Source organism: Callospermophilus lateralis, chromosome 7, assembly GCF_048772815.1.
Source record: "Callospermophilus lateralis isolate mCalLat2 chromosome 7, mCalLat2.hap1, whole genome shotgun sequence".
In the NCBI taxonomy this organism is placed as follows: domain Eukaryota; kingdom Metazoa; phylum Chordata; class Mammalia; order Rodentia; family Sciuridae; genus Callospermophilus; species Callospermophilus lateralis.
In genome coordinates this window covers 120,845,816-120,867,028 of record NC_135311.1, presented here as the reverse complement: position 1 = coordinate 120,867,028, position 21,213 = coordinate 120,845,816, and the positions used below count along the sequence as shown (strand labels likewise).

The window sequence follows — 21,213 nt, the reverse complement described above, 5'->3', positions numbered from 1 at the left end:
GTTCGATCCTCAGCACCACATAAAAATAAATAAGTGAAATAAAGGTATTGTGTTCAACTACAATTAAAAAAAAAGCCCAATAATATCTCTTATTTAATAATAAAAAGCAGGATGCTGGAGGATGTTGCAATGTAGTTCAGTGGTACAGTGCCCTCAGGTTCAATCTCTTGTACCACACACAAAAAATAAATAAATAAAATAAAATAAAATTTGGGGTTGGGCAGTATTGTTTTTTGTGGTCACCACCTTCTTGAGTAGGGACATCTCAGTATCTTAGCCTGAGGCCTGGATCAGTGTAATGAGGGCAGGGTTACCTTTGCTATAGAACACATCCAATAGTAGAGTAGCTTCCATAGAAGAGTCTGGGGTTCCTCAACAAGAATGTGTCAGGGAGGCTATTCTGCCCATCTCCTCCTGGCCCCATGAGACAGTGTCTGCCTTAGATCCAGACAGGAGAGGGAACTGTATTCATTTCATAAATACTAAGGGCCCACTATGTGTCAAGTACTGTTCTGGGGATGAACAAGAGAGACAAGGTCCCAGTCCTCACGTACCTCACAATTTGAGATACTGAACAAGTACTTAAGGGTCAAAAAGTATGACCAAAGAGGAAGCACAGAGATGGCTACCCTGCAGCAGTGATACAAGATAGAGTTGAAGAATGAAGGGAAGCTGGAGTCCAGAGACCCGCAGCACTAGAATCAGGCAAGTGGCCCGTGGGGTGGGGGGGCTGGCTGGCTGTCCACCGTGCTGTGGGGCACAGGGATCTCCATCTTCACTATCTGGATATCCTGAAGGCTGGAGTTGGCTCTTCACTCACCCCTGCTCAGCACAGGACCTGGCACTTAAGTGGCTTTGGCCGATAGGTGGGTGATCTAATATGGGCTTCCAGATAAAGGTCATCTGTGGATCCTGGATGCTGAAAGTTCATGTCATTGAGGCCAGAGGAGGGAATGACTTGCTCAAGGTCACAGTGTCCAGCCTTAGAGGTGAAACAGGAGCTCACAGCTGCCAGGTGATTTCAGCTTCCTCTCTCCTTTGTTCAAACTTCAAACAGAAGAGCCCTTCCCAGAGAGGTGCCTCTGCCAGGGGTGGGAAGAGCCTGAAGTGGAGGCCAGCCCCACCCCCATATACCCTGGGGCCTTGTTCAGTTTTCTTCCTCTGCACACCAGCTCTCTTCTGGAAATCCCCTCACTGTGCTCTACTCCACTGTCCCCTGCCCCCCCAAGTCTCCACAGCAGGGTTGCCAGCAGGGTTTGCTGAACTGGGGTGGCCAAACCCTGTGGCCAGAAAAATCTACACCCTGTTGTCAGCAGGCAGCCGGGCAGAGCCTCCCCTTACCTCTGCCCCTTGGAAATCCCCTCTTCCCAAACCCTCAAAGCCCTCTCAGCTGCTCTTGGCCTGTCACATGCTGAAGAAAACTAATGAGAGGAGGCATTGTATATTGTTTGGGCCCCAGTGAACATGGTAGGGTGGGGAGAGCGGGTACACACACCTTCTATGTGCAGACCCCCAGGCCACTTCCAGCTCCTTGGTAGAACTGGGGAAAAAACTAGGTGGGAAGCAGTTTCCTCAGATAGAAGGAGTGAAACCTCAGTCCATCTCCCACATTGTTATCCTCACTCTACTCTCTGTTCCTTGTGTTCCACTGACCCTAGGGGCTGGTTCATCAATGGACTGTCAGTGCCACTCAGGGGTCCCCAGCTCTGCTTGGTGTGGAAGGGCAATAGAGACAGCTTAGCTTATACAGGGTTTTAAGGCCAAATCTTGTGGCAAAGTGCATGATCCCTTGGTCATTTCAGATGACCAAGTTAGGCCTCCTCACTGCTTAAGTAGTGAGGTGGGAGGTGGTTCAGGCCTCTAATCTCAGTGACTTGGGAGGCTGAGGCAAGAGGATCAAGGCCAGTCTGAGCAACTTAGGAGACCCTGTCTCAAAAATTAATTAAAAAGGACTGGTGATGTAGCTTAGTGCTGGAGTGTCTCTGAGTTCAATCCCCAGTACCAAAAAAAAAAAAAAAAAAGAAAGAAAGAAAACGAGAGAAGCTGTTAGACCATTACCACCAATCCCCAGAGGATCACAAGGCACCTGAGCCTCATCAAGAGGCTCCCTATACAGCCTGTCCCATGCCCTGGGCCATGGGCAGTACTCCATCTTCAGGATCTGGGGCAGGCACTGCTTTTGCAGTGAAAGTACTTATGTGCCATCTTTACCACCTCCACCATTATGCAAGTGCCACTATTGCTTCTATACCTAGTATACAAATCCTATCATTTCACTTCTTTCAGCTTCTAGGCAACTCTCAAGACATACACTATGTGCTGGTCACTAAGGAGCGCGCTAATCCTTGTCTATAAGGAAACTCTTCTGGTTGGAAAGGCAGATACCAAAATAAACTGAAGTAAGTCTTGAGGCAAAGGCTGGGGTGGTGTCACAGAGGTCTGATCAATACTGCATCAGAGGGCAGCATTAATGGGTGCAGGAGCATAGGGAATGCAGCCAGGGGAGAGGAGTGCATGGGGAGCAGTGTCAAGCAGGGCCATGAGGATGAAAAGGCATCTTCCAGGCAAAGGTACAAGAGGAGACAGCAGGTGTACCCTAGAGAGTGGCAAATAGTTTTGTTGGTTGGACAGTATGGTTAGTGATGAGGCAGAGTTGGTGGGTAGGGGCAAGCTCCTGCAAGGCTTCTGGTGGCCAACACACCTGCTACATTCTAAATAGCTTTCAAGGCTCTTTGCTTACCTGTTCTCACTCAATTCATGCAAAGGGATTTGTACTTTGCCCTTGGGTATTTCCTCTGTCCTCCCATACCACCTGTCCCCTTTAAGGGCCTCAGTTTCCCTATCTATAAACAAAGATAATTGAACTAGCAGATCTGTAAAGTCTCCCCCATCTTTGATACTGGAACCCCTTTTAAAAATATTTATTTATTTTTTAGTTGTAGTTGGACACAATACCTTTATTTTGTTTATTTTTATGTGGTGCTGAGGATCAAACCCAGGGCCTCGCACATGCTAGGCAAGCGCTCTACCGCTGAGCCACAACCCCAGCTTATGGAACCCCTTTTTTCTATGCAAGTTGAAGAGACAAATGCATATACCGTGGTACCCTGTGTATGGTATTTTCTATGGATAATTAAATGCCAGCCCTTGAGGGACTGCACTGTTGTCAACCTCAGACTTTTAACAAGAGGCCTCAGGGAGCGTTGGGGTCAACTGTGACTCTTCCATTTTGCAGGGAGGGAACAGGGTATTATGGAGCCCCTGGGCATAAGAGGCAGCATGGTATAATGGAGGGGCTTGCCCAACTGGCAGAAAGTATGAACCATGTAGGGACTAGAACCATATAGGGGCTAGAACTCAGTCCAGCATTCTGTTATACCAGGCTGCCCCTAGTTAGAGAGACTGAGCATAGTGATGGAAAAGGAGAGTCTTTGACTAGGCTGTGAGGCCTTAAATAGGTTCCCCAGCAGAAGGGCACTTGTGAAGACAGGTGGGAGCCTTAGGTAGCCTGGAAGGCTTTTAGAAGAGGTAAGGCTTTGTCTGGGTTTTGGAAAACAGACTTGTGTAAAGGGAGATGAGTGAGGAGCACACAGCTCCACAGATGCATGCAGAGACGGGTGATTTCACTCATGTTTACCTGTAAGCTATGTTACACAAACAAACCAACTGTATATCTGGGCATACACATAACAAACACAATTGCACAGTCATACTGATATACAAAAGCATAGTCTTATAAACAAACACATTTATAACATACACACACAGGCAGACCGTTACTTAAATACACAAAAGTCAGTCATCTGCAGCCACCATGAGAGAGATAGTTACATATGTAAGACATGAAAAAAAGGCTCCATTACATGGATATATTCATAGATGATTAGAGATGTACCCTCATGTTCAGGGTCACAGATGTATGACCACATCACATTCAAGCACACAATTACACAAAAATGTCATTACTGCTCTCCTCCATAGATGAGGTGAGAGGTGACAGCCTGGAGCAGTGGGTATTGGAGTCAGTCTGGGTTTGAATTCTGGCCTTGTAGCTTAATGACTTCAAGGAGCCTCAGTTTCCCCACCAGTAAAATGGATATGATAAAAGTATCCACCTTACAGAATTGGTTTTTGGATGTCATAAAAGTAGTGCATAAAATTAGGTAACAGTGCCTGGCACACAGTGAACATTAATAGGATGCTGCTATTATTTTGAATACAACCACAGAGACACAATTGGATATATTTGTACACTCATGCATGCAACACTCACGGGTTGGTGGCTGGTGGGCTTTAGTAGCAGAAGGGCTCCGGACCCCGCCTGCTAGTTCTCCCAGCTCCAGTGCAGTCCCAAAGAGGCAGCCCTCGGGTTGGGAGAGCAGGCTATCCACCTGCCCCAACTGGACCTGCCGATTCTTTCCCGGAGCGTTCAGGGCGGGGCGGATCAGCAGGTCTCCCAGGTACCGGGAGGGGCGGAGCCGATGGGACGCGCGCCAGGCCCCGCCCCTCCTGCAGGCCCGCCCCCGTCCTGGCCATTGGCCGCAGAGCTCGGGGGCGTGGCTGAGCTGGGGCTGGGGGCGCCGGAGTGGCAGCCCGCGCGTCTCGCTGCCTCCCTCCCGGGGCTGCGGGCCCGGCCGCCGGGCTGGCTGGGCCGCGCTCGGGTTCCCGCGCCGGCTCCCGCGCCCGCCATGGGTAACTCGCACCACAAGAGGAAGGCCCCCAGCGGCCCCCGGGCGCGCAGCTTCTGGCGGTTCGGGAGGTCGGCTAAGCGGCCCGCAGGTAGGGGGTGGGGGCGGGGCTGGCGGGGAGGAGGGTCTTTGCTGCGGCGGTCGCCACCGCTGCTGCCCCCTCCTGGGGCCTGGTGAGCTTGAGTGGGGGGCCGGGAACCCCCGCGCAGACCCCACCCCTTACATGTACTCGGAGACATGTATACAGTGATACCTACCGGCGGGCACATATACGTGTTCACATTTTTCATGGTCGCACACACACACACTCAGATGTATGGGCATGCAGGGACGAAAAACAATCACACACCCACCCGCGCTTTATCGTGGTAGGAGACAGATCCTAAGACACAGGTACATATACCTATGCATACGGTTTACATGGCCACACGAACTACACCCACGCGCAGATTGAGACACTCGGGCACATAAATCAGTCATGTAGGTACAGTTGCCCAGCGTCACGCAGATTCACAGTTGCACAACCGACCAGACTCCCTCGGGCTCACAGGCAGACCCTAGGGCACTCACACACTTGTCCCGCAGACCTTAGCCCCCAACAGGCTGAAAGTTTGCAGGAGGGTGGGGAGACAAAGGTGGAGGGGCGAAGCAGGAAACCAGGGGCTGGAGGCTCGGGACCGCCTCCATCTGGCGTGATCGGGAGTCGGACTGGTTCTCTTGGCTCCCTCCCTACCCCCACCGCGTCACCGCGGCCTCTCCCCGTCCCCCAACTCCCGCAGTCCCCGAGGTTGCCGCCGCATCTCCCCCCTTTCAATGCAGCCACTGAGCTGGAACGCAGCAGTCCTCTTCATCCAGCGTGCTGCGGGATCCCTCCGCGGGTCACATTCCAACCTCCAGGGGTGGGGGATAGGTAATGGGGAAGGCTTCCAACCCCTAAATGGGAGATGGCATTCTTGTTTTCCTCCAAAGAACAATTCGGGGTATTCCTGAGAATCCCAAAGGGTCCTGGAGGAGGGGCCGTACAGGGTGCTTGTTTTCTCATCTTGTGAATCCAGAGAAGGGGGAAGGGCAAAGTGGGGGATCCAAAACCTTACCCCTTCAAGATATGAGCTTTAACAGAGGCAGGTTACATAGAGGTACCTGCTGGTCTGAGGGGGAGAGAGAGATTCTGAGAGGAGGTAGAGTGAAGGGACCCTTGATGTCGTGGGAGAATCCACCCACATATTCCCAGGCTGGCCCACATTCCTAGAGGTCCAGCAACAGAGCCTGATGATCTCACCCCTCCATCAGCCCTGGACATAGGGGGCAATGGAAAGAGCCTGCTCTCAGTGTGGCTCTGGCATAGGGTCTGATGACCTTGGACAGATTCCTTTCACCTTTCTGGACTTTCTGACTCCTATAGGGGATCTGTTCCTGAAATTAGGGAGCCTTAGCACAGATAACTTTGTGGGTCTCTTGCAGTTATGACTAGCCATTTCATGGATGAAGAGACCGAGTCTAGAAAAGAGGGTCTTGTTCAAGGTCATTTGTATAAGGTGATTTGAGCACAAGGAATGATGACCAAACTAACAGGAAAAGGGTTAATTAAGTTGAGGTAGGCTCTCTGAAGAGTCCTCAGAAGGTGGGTGTTGATAGGCTGCAGGAGTTCCCTGCCCTGGCAACCCCAAAGTCCTGGCTGTGCCCACCTGTCTTTGCTTCCTGAATCTGCACTGAGCTGGCAGAGCTGGGGCTGGGCTTTTCATCTGTGCTGTGATGGCTGCTCTGATCTGATGATTTTCTGAGAATCAATTGTGGGCCAGACTTGTGACCATTTGTCAAGGGGGAGAGAGAGAAAAAGAAGGTGTGTTTGCAGTCTTCTACCTGCTGCCCTTGAGGAAGAAACCAGGAATTTCCAGCCACCCTTGTGCACCTCCAACCCCTGCTGCAACTCAGGGGTCAACTTGGTTTTCATGTGTTCCTAAAAAAACTAGAAAGCATTGTCAAGGCAACATATAAGGGTAGGAGCTGGGGAAAGAATATTCCAGGCTATATTTTAAAAGTTGCTGGGTTGGGATCAGTTTACAAAACTGATTTCGTGATCTTAATCTGGTTTTTAATTAACTGCACGATTGGGATTAGTCCTGTATTGTTGATTGAAGGAGAGAACATGGGGGATTCCTTGTAGCTGTGGGGTATGGTCTTGAGAAAAGTCAGGGAATTGGGACTGAGTATGGAGATTGGAGAGGAAAGTAGTTGAGGCATATTCCTTGTCTTGGGAGGAGAAGAGTCTCCACTGTTAATGTAAACTTCAGTCCCTTTGGTTTTACTTGTGTTGAGGATTCTAAGGCTTCCCTAGCTTCAGATTCTGCTGCCATAAGCCCATAGGACTGGAGCTTGATTACTTATTCATTTGATTAGTCTGTGAGTGGAGGAGAGAGACATGTTAGGCAGCTAGAGAGGGCTGTAGTGTACAGCCATAGGGAGCCAGTGAAGGTGTTTGAGCAAGGGTGGAGCCTACAAAAGTGGTGTGTTAGGAAGATGGCTCCAGGGCGGGGGCAGGTGCAGGCAGGCTATCCTGAGGTGGGGGTGGAAGCTCAGAGTCTTGCAGTAATCCAAGGGAGAGGTGATGAAGAAAGGGCTGATCTGGGGCCTGGGGTGGAGGGCTATGGGAGCAGAGAAGAGGGGCAGCTGCAGAGACACTTTGGAGGATGCCGCAGAATTTTTCAGGATTTGGGGTTAATCAGATGTTGGGAGTAAAGACCAGAGGGGGCTGTGAAGGCTCTGTACTCAAGATTGCTTGGCTGGGGGTGGTAGCAGAGTTGTTACTGCAGAGATAAAAATAAGGCCCTGGGTAGCTTGACGCAGTGGCACATTCCTGTAGTCCCAGCTGTTCAGGAGGCTGAGGTGGGGGAATACAAAATTGAGTCTTGCCTGAGCAATTTAATGAGACCCTATCTCAAAATTGAAAAAAAAAAGGAGGGGGGTGAGGGCTGGAGTGTTAGAACACCCCTAGGTTCAATCCTCAATAGTGACTCCCCCCCAATAAAAATAAAAGGTTCCATGCTAACCCTTTTCATTAATTCATTTGTCTTCAAATAGTTTAACAAGTGAAAAGCTATTATTCTCCTCATTTTACAGATGAGGAAGCTAGAGCGCAGGGAAATAAAGTTACTTGCCCAAGGACACACAGCAAGGAGATGGCAGAACTGTGATTCAAATCCAAGCTTGTCATATTATAAAGCCTGTGCCTTTAGCCAGTTTAGGGATAGATGATTTCATGTTGTGATTTCTCAGCCTGTAGATCCTCTGGGCAAAGAAAGCCTGAGACCGGGGCATTTGAGCCCTTAGGAGCACCCAAGTGTCAAGCACAGTGGGAGAGAACTGGAGTCTAAAACCCTGAAGCCTTCAAGGGCGTAGAGAGGGAACTGGTGGGAGGGGAAATAAACCAAGATCCTAGGAAGGGTTGACTCCTCCCCTGATCCAGTGCTCTGGGAGGGGAAAGAAGGGTCAGGGTGGATGAGGTGAGTACTTCCCCTTTGCTAGAAAGACACTGTGACCTGCTAGGGTTGTTTGGCAGTGGTTCTCAGGAGTCCAACCCAGCTCCCCCCCCACCCCCCTGCCCCATGTCAGCTGGGAACTTGGTCCTAGGCAGGTTGGGAAAATGGTGGAGGATATGAATTGGGAACCCAAGGAGAGTCACCCTGATATCACAATTCCTGTGCATTGTACTAGAGGTTTACCCACAGGGCCTTTCTCCTAGTTGAATTTATGTTCCCATCTTGCAGATGGGAAGGCTGAGGAAAGGGACTGGTAAAGTCAGCCTCTTTGGATTTTTTTTCCATCTTTCACCCTGCATCTAGACCTGGAGGGCCTTAGGCTTTGGTAGGTTTCACAGCTGAGAGAAGGTCCTATCTCTCGCACCCCCATGTCTCTTCCTCTTCCTTGGGGGATACTTGTGACCAGATGTGTGTGATATCAGGGCTTGCTTGTGGGAGCCCTGGGCTTCCAGATAAGGAGCTTAGCTCTCTTTGATCTGAGTAATCAGTGATAAGTTGAACTCTGTTGCTGCCCCAGCCCCTGACTGTAAGTGGGGAACCATTGCCCTCCTTCTAGAAACAGTTATATATGCAGAGGGCTCTTTGGCATTTATCTCTCTAAAAGCCTTCTACAACAAAGGTGGAGAAACCAAGGGCCAGAAAAGGACATTACCTGGCTCAGGGTCAAACTCTAATTAGAGGCAGTGAGAGGTGGGTGCAGGATGAAGTAGTAGTAGTACAAGTTCAAGAACAGCCTGGGCAACTTAGTGAGACCCTGTTTCAAAATAAAAAACAGATTGGGGACATAGTCAGTGATAGAGTGCTTGTGTAGCTGTGGGTTCAATCCCCAGTCCCAGAAACAAATTAAAAAATGAAAATAAGCTGGATGCTGTGGCACACAGCTGTAATCCCAGCTACTTGGGAGGCGGAAGCTAGAGGATTGCACGTTGGAGGCCAGCTGGGGCAATTTAGTGAGACCCTGTCTCAAAAAAACAAACAAACAAAAAAAACCAAAAAAAAAACAAAAAAAACATGACTGGGAATCTAGCTCAGTAGTATAGAGCCCCTGGATTCAATCCCCAGAATCAAAAAGGCAATGAGCTCAAACTAGGTCTTGTGATTCCCAGGGCTGTGAGATTTGTCTGGTCTGGACCTAGAATTCCTTCCTTCCCAAACAAGGTCAGGACTGTCAGATTGGGTGAGGTCACTAAGGGAAGATAGGGAGCTGCTGTTGAGTGACCCTTATCAGGCCTTTATCTTAATGGTCCTTAACTCCACTTGAGATTGGAGAAGCACTCTGGAAGTGGGTGGGAGGCAGGCCACAGGTGGCACTGGAAGAACACGGTTTTGCAGCCAGTTAGAACTGGGCTCAAATCCTGACTCTGCCATTACTAGTCTAGTGACTTTGGATAAATCACTGACCCTTTGGGAGTGCCTCTGTATGGTGAGGGCCATTGAATGAGACCATCTGTGTCTCTCAGTTGGTTTTCTGGAGATGCCAGTTTGTTGTTGCTGTGTTGTTAAGTGGAAAGGTCTTTTTCCTGCCTTCATTCCCTGGACCAGCAGAGGCTCATTCTGATAGAACACTTTGAACTTGCTCTTGGTTGTAGGGTTTTCTTTAGCTTTTTCAGGCACTCTGTGAGGTGAGTGTTAGTCCTGCTTTTCACATGAGATAACTGTGGCCGAGAGAGGCTGAATATTAAGGCTCGGAGTCCACATCTCCTGAGACCCAGCCCTTCCTCTCCTAACTTCATGGTGGCTGCCTCTTTGGCATCCATAGAATGGGAATAATCATGCCTTGAAGGAACAAAAGAAAGGGCTTTGGAAAATCAGAATTGTGCCCTGGCCGAAAGGGATTATTATGTCATTGTTGGGAGCAGATGCTGGCCTGGAAACTCATTACCACATTTATTAATATTGTTATAGCTAATTCCACCCTGCACTACTGCCGGTTCCCTCAGGGCACCCTGTGGGATGGGATCCTCCGCTCCCTGCTCCAGGCACTCCCTGCCCCCCAATATTTACCTTAGAACTGGCCTGGCCTGTCAGCTCTGCCCCCGCTGGGTGGAGCTGGACAAGGGAGGGGAGGGGAGGGGGATTCCCCTGATGTAGAAGTGGAGTTCAGGGCTTCCCCTTCTTATACCAGGGAGGAGATTGAGGCTGTGGCCCCCTTTACCCATTCACTTTCTTAGACTCAAGACAACTAAGGCATTTGGAGCGAGATTCAGGGTTGAATGTGGGATCTGCCACTTCCTGGTTAGGTGACCTTGAGCAAGTCAGTCACTTTCTCTTGGTGCTCCTTTGTAAAAATGAAACTTCACTTATACCTTTGGGATAGTAGAAGAGAAAGTGCCTCTTCTACCTGAGAGTTTCTTATGCTCATTTGCCTTTGCCTTGCCTCAGGGGGAGTAAAATCCACAGATGCTCTTGGTTCTGTTCAGGGTTTCCTCTAGAATGGGTGACCTGAGGAAACCCTGGCCTTCATGTGGAAGGGAACCCTTGGCTTTCATGTGTCCACCAGTATAGTAAGGGGTTGAGCGTAAAAGCCTCTGAGCATTCTGACTTTTCTCTGGGTCAGTAAAGACCAGGCCTGGTGCTAGCAAGTTGGCTATGAGGGTCCCAGCTCCTGAGCAAGGCCACCTGGACAGTTATGCCCTCCCCCCTCATTCCTCTCCCCTGAGTCAGGCTGGCCTGCCTGTGGGTGCGCCTCCCCCACCCTGAGCTTTGGAATGGGGCAGGTTGAGGCCTCACCCCATGGAGTTTGTTGCCAAGACTGTGTGTACGCATGCGCATGGGGCTGGTGTGTGTGCGGGGTGGGACACAGGGGCTCCATCTCTGATTGCTCCCTGTCTCTAGGCTCAGGAAAGCCCCTGGGTGGTGGGTACACATGCTTGTCTTCCTGTACATACAGCCACTTGGGCCCTGTGTGTGCCTATGCAGTTGCCTAAGTAGATGAAGAGGGTGTAGGCTGGGTGTGCTTTGTGGGTGTATTTCTGAGCTCCACCTTTGGAGGTGGCCCCAGTGGGACATTAGAGGTGTACACTCCCATACCCGCTCAGGGACAGTATCTGATCTCAGGAGCTTGCCTGGGTGCTCCTTGGTGTGCCTGGTGCGTTGGGGGTGTGGCCACAAGTAGAGTGCCTTCTCAGCACTGGGAAGCCTCCTTCCTCAGGCAGATGTGGGGGCAGAGGTTGCCTGGTGAGCTTCCGTCAAAGCCTTAACCCCAGCCAGCACTCCTGGACTGTACCAAAGCAGAAAGCCATGTGGCCTTGGGCCAGGTCCTTCCATTCTTTGGACATCAAGTTTGTGAGGTGCCCTCCCCCACCCGAGATTCAAGTCACTGAGCACCTTCCTAAGCAAGTACAGGTGTGTAGACCGGTGCCTGGGGTGGCTAAGAGAGGCAGCAGGCTCTGACCAGGCTGTGGGTTGGGAGGGACGTTGCTGGAGCAACCAGATGTTATCAAGTGTGAGAGCCTTGGATCTGGCTGTGGAATTTGCAGCTGTGGCCCTGACTGACATATGTGGGCCTTGGACTTCTAAGGGCTAATGTTCCCCCTGTCCCAGCTTAGCCAGAGCTCAGCTCTTTGTTTCCCTATTGAGAGGGAAGCTGGGGGTGACTGCCCTGCTCAGCGAAAGGCTACAGTTTTAGAGCCAGCCAGAGTTTGGGAAGTCACCTAGGTCTCTGAGCCTTACAGATCTGCCATCAGCTACTAGGAGCTTCATGTACCTTCAAGTAACTGCCTTGAAGGGCTGCCCTAAGATCTAGCAGGACAGACAGATGGACACAGTGGCTCCCAATTCCAGCTATTTGGGAATCTGAGGAAGGAGGATCACAAGTTTCAGAGCCAGCCTGGGCAACTTAGTGAGACCCTGTCTCAAAACTAGGAAAAGGGTAATTTGGTGCACAGGAAGGACACTCCTGGGTTCAATCCCCAATACCAAAAACAAAAACAAAAACAAAAACAAAAAAAAAAAAAGAAAGAAAAAAGGATCCATGAGGACATAGACAGGGTTTTGCTTTCCACCAGTACCTGGCACCATGCCTGGCAGGGATTAATCACCCAGCAAGTGTCGGTCTGCTGCTCTTTTCTGTTTGTGTAAGACTGATAAGTGAGTTGGGTCTTGCCTAAGAGGGGGCATGTGGGGGAAGCAGGTAGTCAAGAAACCTCCAATTAGTAGAAATGATGGAGTTCCTGGACCCCTTCTTTGGGGAGATCAGGTTTGTAGCTGGCATAGTAGACAGCATGGCTTTTGGATTCAGGTTCTCTGAGTGAAGTGCTGCTGTCATTTTGCAGTGAAGCCCAGAGTGGGAGCTGTATGGGTGTTTGCCCCTGCTGGTCTCCAGGTCTTCCTCTGTAAAATGGAAATAAAGGTGCCTACTTTTTGGAACTATTATTTAGAGTTCAGTGATGTAACATATATACTATCCAGCTCCACAAATATTTGCTCTCCAGAGGGCAAGGGCTTAGCCATGGGCTTGAATGGTCTTAGAGGTGAGCAAATGGGAAAGGAGCTCCAGAGGGGTCTTAGTCCTCTAAGGAGTCCAAAAGAGGGCAGGGAGGGAGGGGTTTCCTTGGCGAGTTTGGGGAAGAGCACATTATAGTTCACAGAACCTCTCTTTCAGAGTCTCACCTGCTCTAGAGTTTCCAGGAGGATCCTTTTTGTAAGTGTCTACCCAGCTGAAACTCTCATTGACTGTCTTCCCAGGCTTTTGGAATGTAACCTGGAGTCTGTTCAGGCCTAGGAGCCCCACCTGACCTGGCTGCTGCCCTCCTCTGCTCTCATCTCCTGCCAGTTTCTCCGCACTAGCCTCCTTTCTGTTTGTGGAAGTCCCACTCCTTCTCAAGGCCTTTACATTTGCTGTGCTTGTCTGGAAGGCTCTACCTCCATATCTGCCTTGGCTGGCTTCTCATTTTTCAGGTCTCAGTTCCTTTTCTTAGAGGGTTACAACCTCCAATCACAGCTCCTTAGTTTTGTTTTGTTTCGGTTTATTTTTTATTTTTTTGGTACTGGCACTTAAACCCAGGGGTGCTTTACCACTGAGCTACATCCCCAGCCCTTTTTATTTTTTATGTTGATCCAGGGTCTCTCTAAGTTGCTTGGGGCCTTGATAAGTTGCTGAGGCTGCCTCAGCCTCCCAAATCATGGGATTACAGGTGTGTGCCACCGCACCTGGCACTCATTAGTTTTTACTACCTAAAGTTATATTAGCCTACCTCATTCATGTATTCCTCAAGTATTTACTGAACTCATAGTGTGTATTAGGCACTGATTGAGGCTCTGGGGATGTTCTAGTGAACAAGATAAAGTTATCCTTTGGCTATATCCCTAAGTACAAGCTTAATATTTACTAACCAAATGAATGGATATAGCATCTTATAAAGAGGAGTTATTGGCCCTTTTTTCTTTTTCTTTTTCTTTTTGGTTCCAAGGATTGAAACAGGGGTGCTCAACCACTGAGCAACATCCCCAGCCCTTGTTTTAAAATACTTTCTTTAGAGACAGGGTCTCACTAAGTTGTTTAGGGCCTTGCTAACTTGCTTAGGCTAACTTCAAACTTGTGATTCTCCTGCCTCAGCCTCCCAAACTGCTGAGATTACAGGTGTGTGCCACTGCACCCAGCCCACCATGTTTTCATACATAGTCTTGACTTTTGTGTGATGGAGGTAGATTTGAACATGGACTTGACTTGCCTCTTAGTATCTCTCCTCTCTCCATCCCTCCTACCTCTTGACTATTTTACTGACTTTGCCTATGGGCTCTTTTTTGCTAATGTATTCTCCTTGCCTGGTGATTCAGCACACGATCAGTTAGACCAAGTAGGGCCAGTGGGAAGAATCCTAGACTCAGGAAGCTGGAGGTCTGTGTTTAAATCCTGCCTCTGCTGTGTGACCTTGGAAGTTCTCTGAACTGTTCTGGGCCTCTGATGACACACTGCCATAGTGGGAAGAAAGTGTGGGGTTGAACACACATATGAGGAGGGGGTTGTAACCAACAGCCACTGTGGTTCTGCTCTGGGCCTCTCCCTGGCTTCCCAGTATGTACTGTGTCCTGGGCCAGATTGTACCCCTCCAGGGGCCTCTGCCCACAGCCTTGCCACTCCCACAAGGCAGCTCTGGGCTCCTGCCTGACTGCTCCATGAACTGAGCTCTTTCCCCAAGGAATTATCCCATCAGCCAGGAGGGCGTGGGGGTGGGCACCATGCCAAGTCTGGTCTGGTAGCCCTTACACCTACCATCTGGCGGCTAGCTGGGCCCTTCGCTTCGCTCTGACTCCTGAATGTTTAGACAGGACTTGGTGGCAGTGTTAGTGATCCCTGCAGGAATTATCTTCCATCCCCCTAGTCATACCCTTTAGTAGAGCAGAGCACCTGCAGTCTTTCCGCCTCAGTTTCCTCGTGTCTCTGCGTCCCTCCATAGGGGGCGGGGTCGGCGAGTAGGCGGGACCAGTGGCGAAGGTGGGAGGAAGACCTGGAACAGCCCCTCCCCTTCCTCTGCCTGCGTCGGGTGCCGCGGTGGGTTCGCTGGCGGGCACCAGGCAGGCGGGCTTAGTGCTGGGCTGTGGTGAAGGCGCTCGTGGGCGCACGGAGGAGGTTAGAGTAGGGGACATCCCCAAGTGGCGCCCGCAGTCATGGTGGTGTTCCTTGGCCGCCACCTCCCTGCGCTTCTTGAGCTCTTTAAGAAGAAGGGTGAGTGAGTGGGTGTGGCTTGGAGGGGGACGGGAAGGTATCCCCACAGCTCCCTTAGCCAGACTCTTCCCTAGACTGGGGGATCTAGGCCAGGGAGGAGCAGTGGGGTTGGGGCCGGGGCTATTAAGGAGGCTGGAGTCCCCTGTCCGCGGCATGCCTTTGTCCAGCTGCTTTGTTGCTGCCTTTGTCTGGGCCTGCTTATGCTTGGGAGGATGGACCGCATCTTCTGACCTTGAAGCCTGCCGCCCTCGGGCCAGACTGCCTTCCTGCAAGGGTACCCATAATTTACTGGGTGCAGCCTCCAACCTAGTTCAGAGTGAGGGGACAGCCCCCTTTGGAGTCATCCCAAAGGTAGGGGAGTATGGGATGTGGGGAGCTGCAGAGAAAAGTGCCTCTGGAAGTTGTGGAACCATGTTTAGAGGCCTGGGGTTTGGAGGAAGGGACTTGTACCCATTCTTTCTCCTAGTAGCTGGGCTTTCAGGCCTGGATTCAGACTGTAGGGGCCACAGCTTCTTGGACTTTTGGAAACCAGGGGTTCTCAGTCTGAGTGTGATCCAGGAGTCCCCTCTGGGAACTTGGATTTAGTTCCAGCTGATTGACTCCCATTTGCTGGGTGACCTTAGGCGTAGGCCTTTCCCCTTTGAACCCGTTTCCCCACTTGTAAAATGAGGGTCTGAGGGAGATATCCACTATCTGCTGGGGTACCTCCTACCTCTGACCTCCTGGCTTTCCTGGGGCAGGAGCCCTGGCCCTTGAAGAGTAGGCTGAGGAAGAGTGAATGGCAGGTATCTGAATGGGGTGTGTCCCTTTAAAGGGTTTGTTATGTTCCTGCCAAGGTCACATGACCCTCCACTGCTTTTGCTTATGTTGTGGGTTTCATTTAAAGAGGGGCTAGGGCTGCAAAGTGCTGACACAGCTCCCCCATCCCCAGGATTAGATGACCAGCCCCCTGTGGGCGGAGCCTGTAACAGGATCTTCTGTAATGGATCCCTGGCTCCATGCATCAGGGGCCTGGGCTAGGGCCTCCATACCTGGGACTCTTCTCCCTGGAGAGGTTGAACTCTCTTGACTGGGGGTAGGAGTGCCTGGGTCTCTTTTCTCCCCTTCCCTGTCCATTCTTCTGCGAAGGGGTAGTCCTATGGGTGAGTAGGGGGCCCAGGAGATTATATTCTTGACCTGTTTTTCCCCATTCCCCAGTGTTTTCTGGGACTCTGGTTATGACGCCTTCCAGCTCTTCCTCCTTCTTGGTTTCCCATAGTATCTTCTCCCTGGACTTGGGCCAAGGCACTGTATGAAAAGGGTGGTTTGTTTTCCTTTAAAGTAGGGCTTGGGGTCTGGAGGTGAGCATTGTATTTGCTATGGGATATGTGTATACAGGGTTGTTTTGTGTATACATGGGGCCCTGAGTGACATGTGTATACACAGTTGTGTGTATACTTAGATACTGTTTACATGTGTACAGAATGGAACTGTGGGTGTTGTGTGGATAGGTGGAGGCTGGGTGTGGATACTTATGTGGGTTCATACTTGGGGGCTGTTTGTATGAAACTTGTGTGCATAGATAGTGAGCCTCTGTGTCCTGTGTGTTGTGCCTTGTGTGTCCATTTGTGTGGTGTGAGTACTCAGATATATGTGCCTTTGGGCATATTTTGTGTATGTATTTGGGGGCTGTGTGTATTAAGTGTTTACCCCAGTATTGTGGGTTGTATGTCTGCACTGGGGAAAGTGGGCATTTGCATGTGTGTGTAGGGACCATGGGCAGTCTGGGGGACTCGGGTGCCTTTGTCATGGTACCTGTGCATTTTGAGGACCCACATGCCTTTGGGTCTTACCTCCCTTCCTCCTCCATCCCACTAGGTTCTGCCAAGGCTGAGAGTGACAAACGTCAGAGTGCAGGGCCTGGCCAGGGGCTAGGGTCTGTAGTGGATGAGCACCAGGACAATGTCTTCTTCCCGAGTGGGCGACCGCCTCACCTGGAAGAGCTGCACACACAGGCCCAGGAGGGGCTCCGCTCCCTACAGCACCAAGGTAACCCTTCTCACCCTCCCTCTACTCTCAGCTCCTGAGGTCAGGAGCCTAGCCCAACACTCTCTTCTGGTGTCTTCCAGAAAAACAGAAACTGAACAAGGGTGGCTGGGACCATGGAGACACCCAGAGCATCCAGGTGAGCCCTGCCCCTAGCTCAGTCCTGACTGCTCTTCCATCCTTTCTTGACCTGTGGCAAGCATGGCTTTAGACCTTCTGGGTCTTTTTCCTTCCAGTATCTCAAAGGGCTGGACTGACTGACCCTTCTGGGCTAGTGTGGGCTTGCTCCAGTGATGCTGGCTCTATGCTGGGTAACACTCGAGGGTGGGGGGTGTTTGTAAATCAAAAGTTCCATTGAGGCGTTCTGAGGAGGCAGCCCACAGAGGCCAGGGACTAATCTTCTTCTCCCTACAGTCCTCCCGGACTGCGCCAGATGAAGACAGCATCTCCTTCTGCAGCCAGACCACATCCTACACGGCTGAGAGCTCCACGGCAGAGGATGCACTCTCCATCCGCTCAGAGATGATCCAGCGCAAAGGTGTCTGCTCACTGGCCAGAATTCCTGGGCAGGGGAGAGGGGTGGTGGGCACCATCTTGTTTTAGCACCCGCAACTTCCCTTTCTCCTCCTAATTGTGTCTTCTCAGGCTTTGTGATTCAGTTAATTCAGGAGACAGTACACTGTGTCCTCTTGCAGAGAGGTGCTAGGGATTGAACCCAGGCCTTTGAGTATGCTAGCCAATTGCTCTATCACTGAGCCACTGAGCCTTGTCCCCAGCCCCAAGCAAATGAATCTTAACTGTAAAATTAAGAGTAGGGGTTGGGCCTGGTGGTGCATGCCTGTAATCACAGCAGCTTGGGGAGACTGAGGCAGCAATTTATCGAGGGCCTAAGCAACTTGTTGAGACCCTGTCTTAAAAAAAGGGCTGGGGATGTGGCTCAGTGGTTAAGTGCCCCTGGGTTCAATCTATAGTACCCTCCGCCCCCTCAAAAAAAAGTTGGAAATTTGGGTTTTGGCTTGATGTCGCTAACTGAGCAGCCATGTGACCTTGGGCAAATCCTTAACATCCCTGAACTTACGTTTGATGTTTTATAAAAATCAATAGATAATAATAGCATTTACCTTATTGGAATGAATGCTGAACATTAGCATGTGGACATAATAATGTGTTCACTAAATAAGTACTCACTAAATGGCAATGATCATTTTGACTTAGCCTTCCATAGTCTTATAGAAAAGAAGCCTCTAGTTTTACCCATATCTATTTGACTGCAGAAATCTTTTATCCCAAGGCTATTACTAGCACTTCTCAAAAGTAGTGCTCTGCAGGACATGTGGAGACCTTCTGCTCTAACGTTTTTTTTTTCCCCCTGAATTGGCTCTCAGGCTCCACTTTCCGACCCCATGACTCATTTCCCAAATCTTCTGGACGGTCAGGGAGGCGTCGGCGGGAGCGTCGGAGCACCGTGCTGGGTCTGCCTCAGCATGTGCAGAAGGAACTTGGTGAGCCCTGGGTTTTTAGGTAGGCAGTGGTGGTGGGTGGCGAGCCGGCCAGCCCCTCTTTGCTGACTGCCACCTGCTCCTTATCCATTCTAGGCCTGCGGAATGAGCGTGAGGCACCAGGTACTCCTCGGCCTCCTGGTCCACGGGATGCTGTCCGAATCCCCACGGTAGACGGTCACCCAGCTGGCATGGCCTTAGGGACTGGGGTCCGAGTATCTCTGCAGGCACTGGAGGCAGAGGCAGAGGCCGACGCTGATACAGAGGCCGTGTTGCAGCGCCACATTGACCGCGTTTACCGGGATGACACCCTTGTTGGTCGGTCCTCAGGGGCCCGGCCCCCTCCATTGACCCGGCCCATGTCTCTAGCAGTTCCTGGACTGACAGGAGGGGCAGGGCCTCCAGAGCCTTTGAGTCCAGCCATGTCCATCTCGCCCCAGGCTACCTACTTGTCAAAGCTGATCCCACACGCTGTGTTGCCACCCACTGTGGACGTGGTAGCCCTGGGCCGCTGCAGCCTGCGCACGTTGAGCCGCTGCAGCCTGCTCTCTGCTAGCCCGGCCTCCGTCCGCTCCCTGGGTCGCTTTTCCTCCGTCTCCAGCCCCCAGCCCCGCAGCCGCCATCCTTCCTCTTCCAGTGATACCTGGAGCCACTCTCAGTCTTCTGAGACTGTTGTGTCTGACGGTTCCACCCTCTCCTCAAAGGGGGGTTCTGAGGGTCAGCCAGAGGGCTCTGTGGCCAGCAGTAGCATGGCACCAGCTCCCCAGGGGGGCAGTGGGAGGGGTTCCCCTAGTGGGGGCAGCACTGCCGAGGCCTCAGACACAGTCAGCATTCGGAGCAGCGGGCAGTTGTCTGGCCGGAGTGTTTCCCTGAGGAAGCTGAAACGGCCTCCTCCACCTCCTCGCCGGACCTACTCCCTCCATCAGCGGGGCTCCGAGGCACCCGATGGGCCCTTAGGGTTGCCACCTAAGCCTGAGCGGAAGCAGCAGCCGCAGCTTCCCCGGCCACCCACCACAGGTGGGTCAGAAGGGGTGGGTGCAGCAGCTTGTCCACCCACCTCGGCAGGTAGTAGCTGGGTGCCTGGCTTGTCTCCTGGTGGCACCCGGCACCCTCCACGATCACCAGAACGGACACTTTCACCCTCCAGTGGATACTCGAGCCAAAGTGGTACCCCGACCCTACCTCCCAAGGGTCTGGCAGGTGCCCCTGCTTCCCCAGGCAAGGCCCAGCCTCCTAAACCAGAGAGGGTCACTTCCCTTCAGTCTCCTGGTGTCTCTGTCTCCTCTTCCCTCACGTCTCTGTGCTCCTCCTCCTCTGATCCTACTCCCTCAGACCGCTCTGGTCCATACATGTCCATCCCCCTGAGTGATAGGTTTGTCATACCTCCTCACCCCAAGGTGCCTGCCCCCTTCTCTCCTCCTCCTCCTTCTAAGCCCAAGAGCCTTAAAAAAGCTGCCCCTACTTTGGCCACTCCTGCTGTGGTTCCTGGGCCTGTCTCTACCATTGATACTAGTCCTGAGTCTCTTCCCACTCCCCAGATATCTCTGGTCCCACCCCAGGAGTCTCCTGTTGTCTCCAAAGATCAGTCACCCCCACCATCCCCACCCCCATCTTACCATCCACCCCCACCACCTAGTAAGAAACTAGAGGTGGTTGAGGAGGCCCCAACTGCCCTAGAGACTGAGGAGCCCCTCCCAGACCCCAACTGGCCCCCACCCCCACCCCCTACACCTGAGGAGCAGGATCTGTCCATGGCTGACTTCCCACCACCTGAGGAGGCCTTTTTCTCTGTGGCTAGTCCTGAGCCTGCAGTAGCCCCCGGGCCTGTCAGCTCCCTGACTGCCTCCCAGAGCCAGCCCCAGGGGACCCCAGACCCTCCTCCAGCCCCACCAGCCCCACCCGCAACTAGTTCTGTCCCAGAGCTGGTCAGACTCCCTCGGAAGGAGCCAGTAGGCTGCAACAAGAGCAATGGGGCTTCCAGGGACGAAGCTGGTGTGCCCCTGGTCACCCCTTCACTCCTGCAGATGGTGCGGCTGCGCTCTGTGGTCGCTCCCACAGGTGCTCCAACCTCTGCATCAGGGCTATCAGCCCCCCAGAAGCCGCTGCGAAGGGCCCTGTCAGGTCGGGCTAGCCCTGTGCCTGTCCCGTCTTCCGGGCTCCATGCTGCCGTCCTACTCAAGGCCTCCAGCCTGGCTGCCAGTGAGGGCCTCGGAAGTGCCCAGCCCAATGGACCACCGGAGGCCCGGCCACAGTCTCCCCAGTCTCCTGCCTCAACAGCCAGCTTCATCTTCTCCAAAGGCACTAAGAAGCTACAGCTTGAGCGGCCAGTGTCCCCTGAGGCCCAGGCTGACCTCCAGCGGAATCTGGTGGCTGAACTTAGGAGCATTTCGGAGCAGCGGCCATCCCAGTCCCTGAAGAAGCCACCAAAGGCTCCCCCACCTGTGGCCCGCAAGCCCTCGGTGGGAGTCCCCTTACCTGCTTCTCCCAGTTTTCCTCGGGCTGAATCCATAACTGTTCCTCCTACCAATGGGCTCCCTCATGCTGAGGACAGGACTAAGGGGGAGCTGGCAAAAGAGAACGGAGATGTTGTGCAGCTGGTGGGCCCAGAAGAGAAGATGGGTCCCCCAGACTCAGGTATAGTGCGCAGTGGTGGGTGTGGGTCCTGTCACTGATGGTAGGAAATAAATATTTGAAGTCCTACCACTGGGCATTTGCTTTTGGGTCTTTGAGATGGTTAATTTTTACAACAAAAGGGAACAAAACAAAAATAACTGGATTTAGGAGGCCTGGGACAGGTG

The 21,213-nt window shown here is 52.0% G+C and overlaps 1 protein-coding gene across 2 annotated transcripts in view; it reads left to right on the top strand.

Moving 5' to 3' along the window:
* Positions 1-21,213, top strand: part of Nhsl3 (NHS like 3) — a 29,548-nt gene that overhangs the window by 5,947 nt on the left and 2,388 nt on the right. For both annotated transcript variants that reach the window (XR_013155551.1, XM_076860817.2), the window contains exons 2-6: positions 16,749-16,919; positions 17,000-17,055; positions 17,331-17,454; positions 18,302-18,418; positions 18,512-21,049. Coding sequence is in view for 1 of the 2 variants with exons in the window: in XM_076860817.2 (XP_076716932.2) it covers positions 16,749-16,919; positions 17,000-17,055; positions 17,331-17,454; positions 18,302-18,418; positions 18,512-21,049 (3,006 nt within the window). In the remaining variant the exon portion in view is untranslated. The remainder of the gene's footprint in view (positions 1-16,748; positions 16,920-16,999; positions 17,056-17,330; positions 17,455-18,301; positions 18,419-18,511; positions 21,050-21,213) is intronic.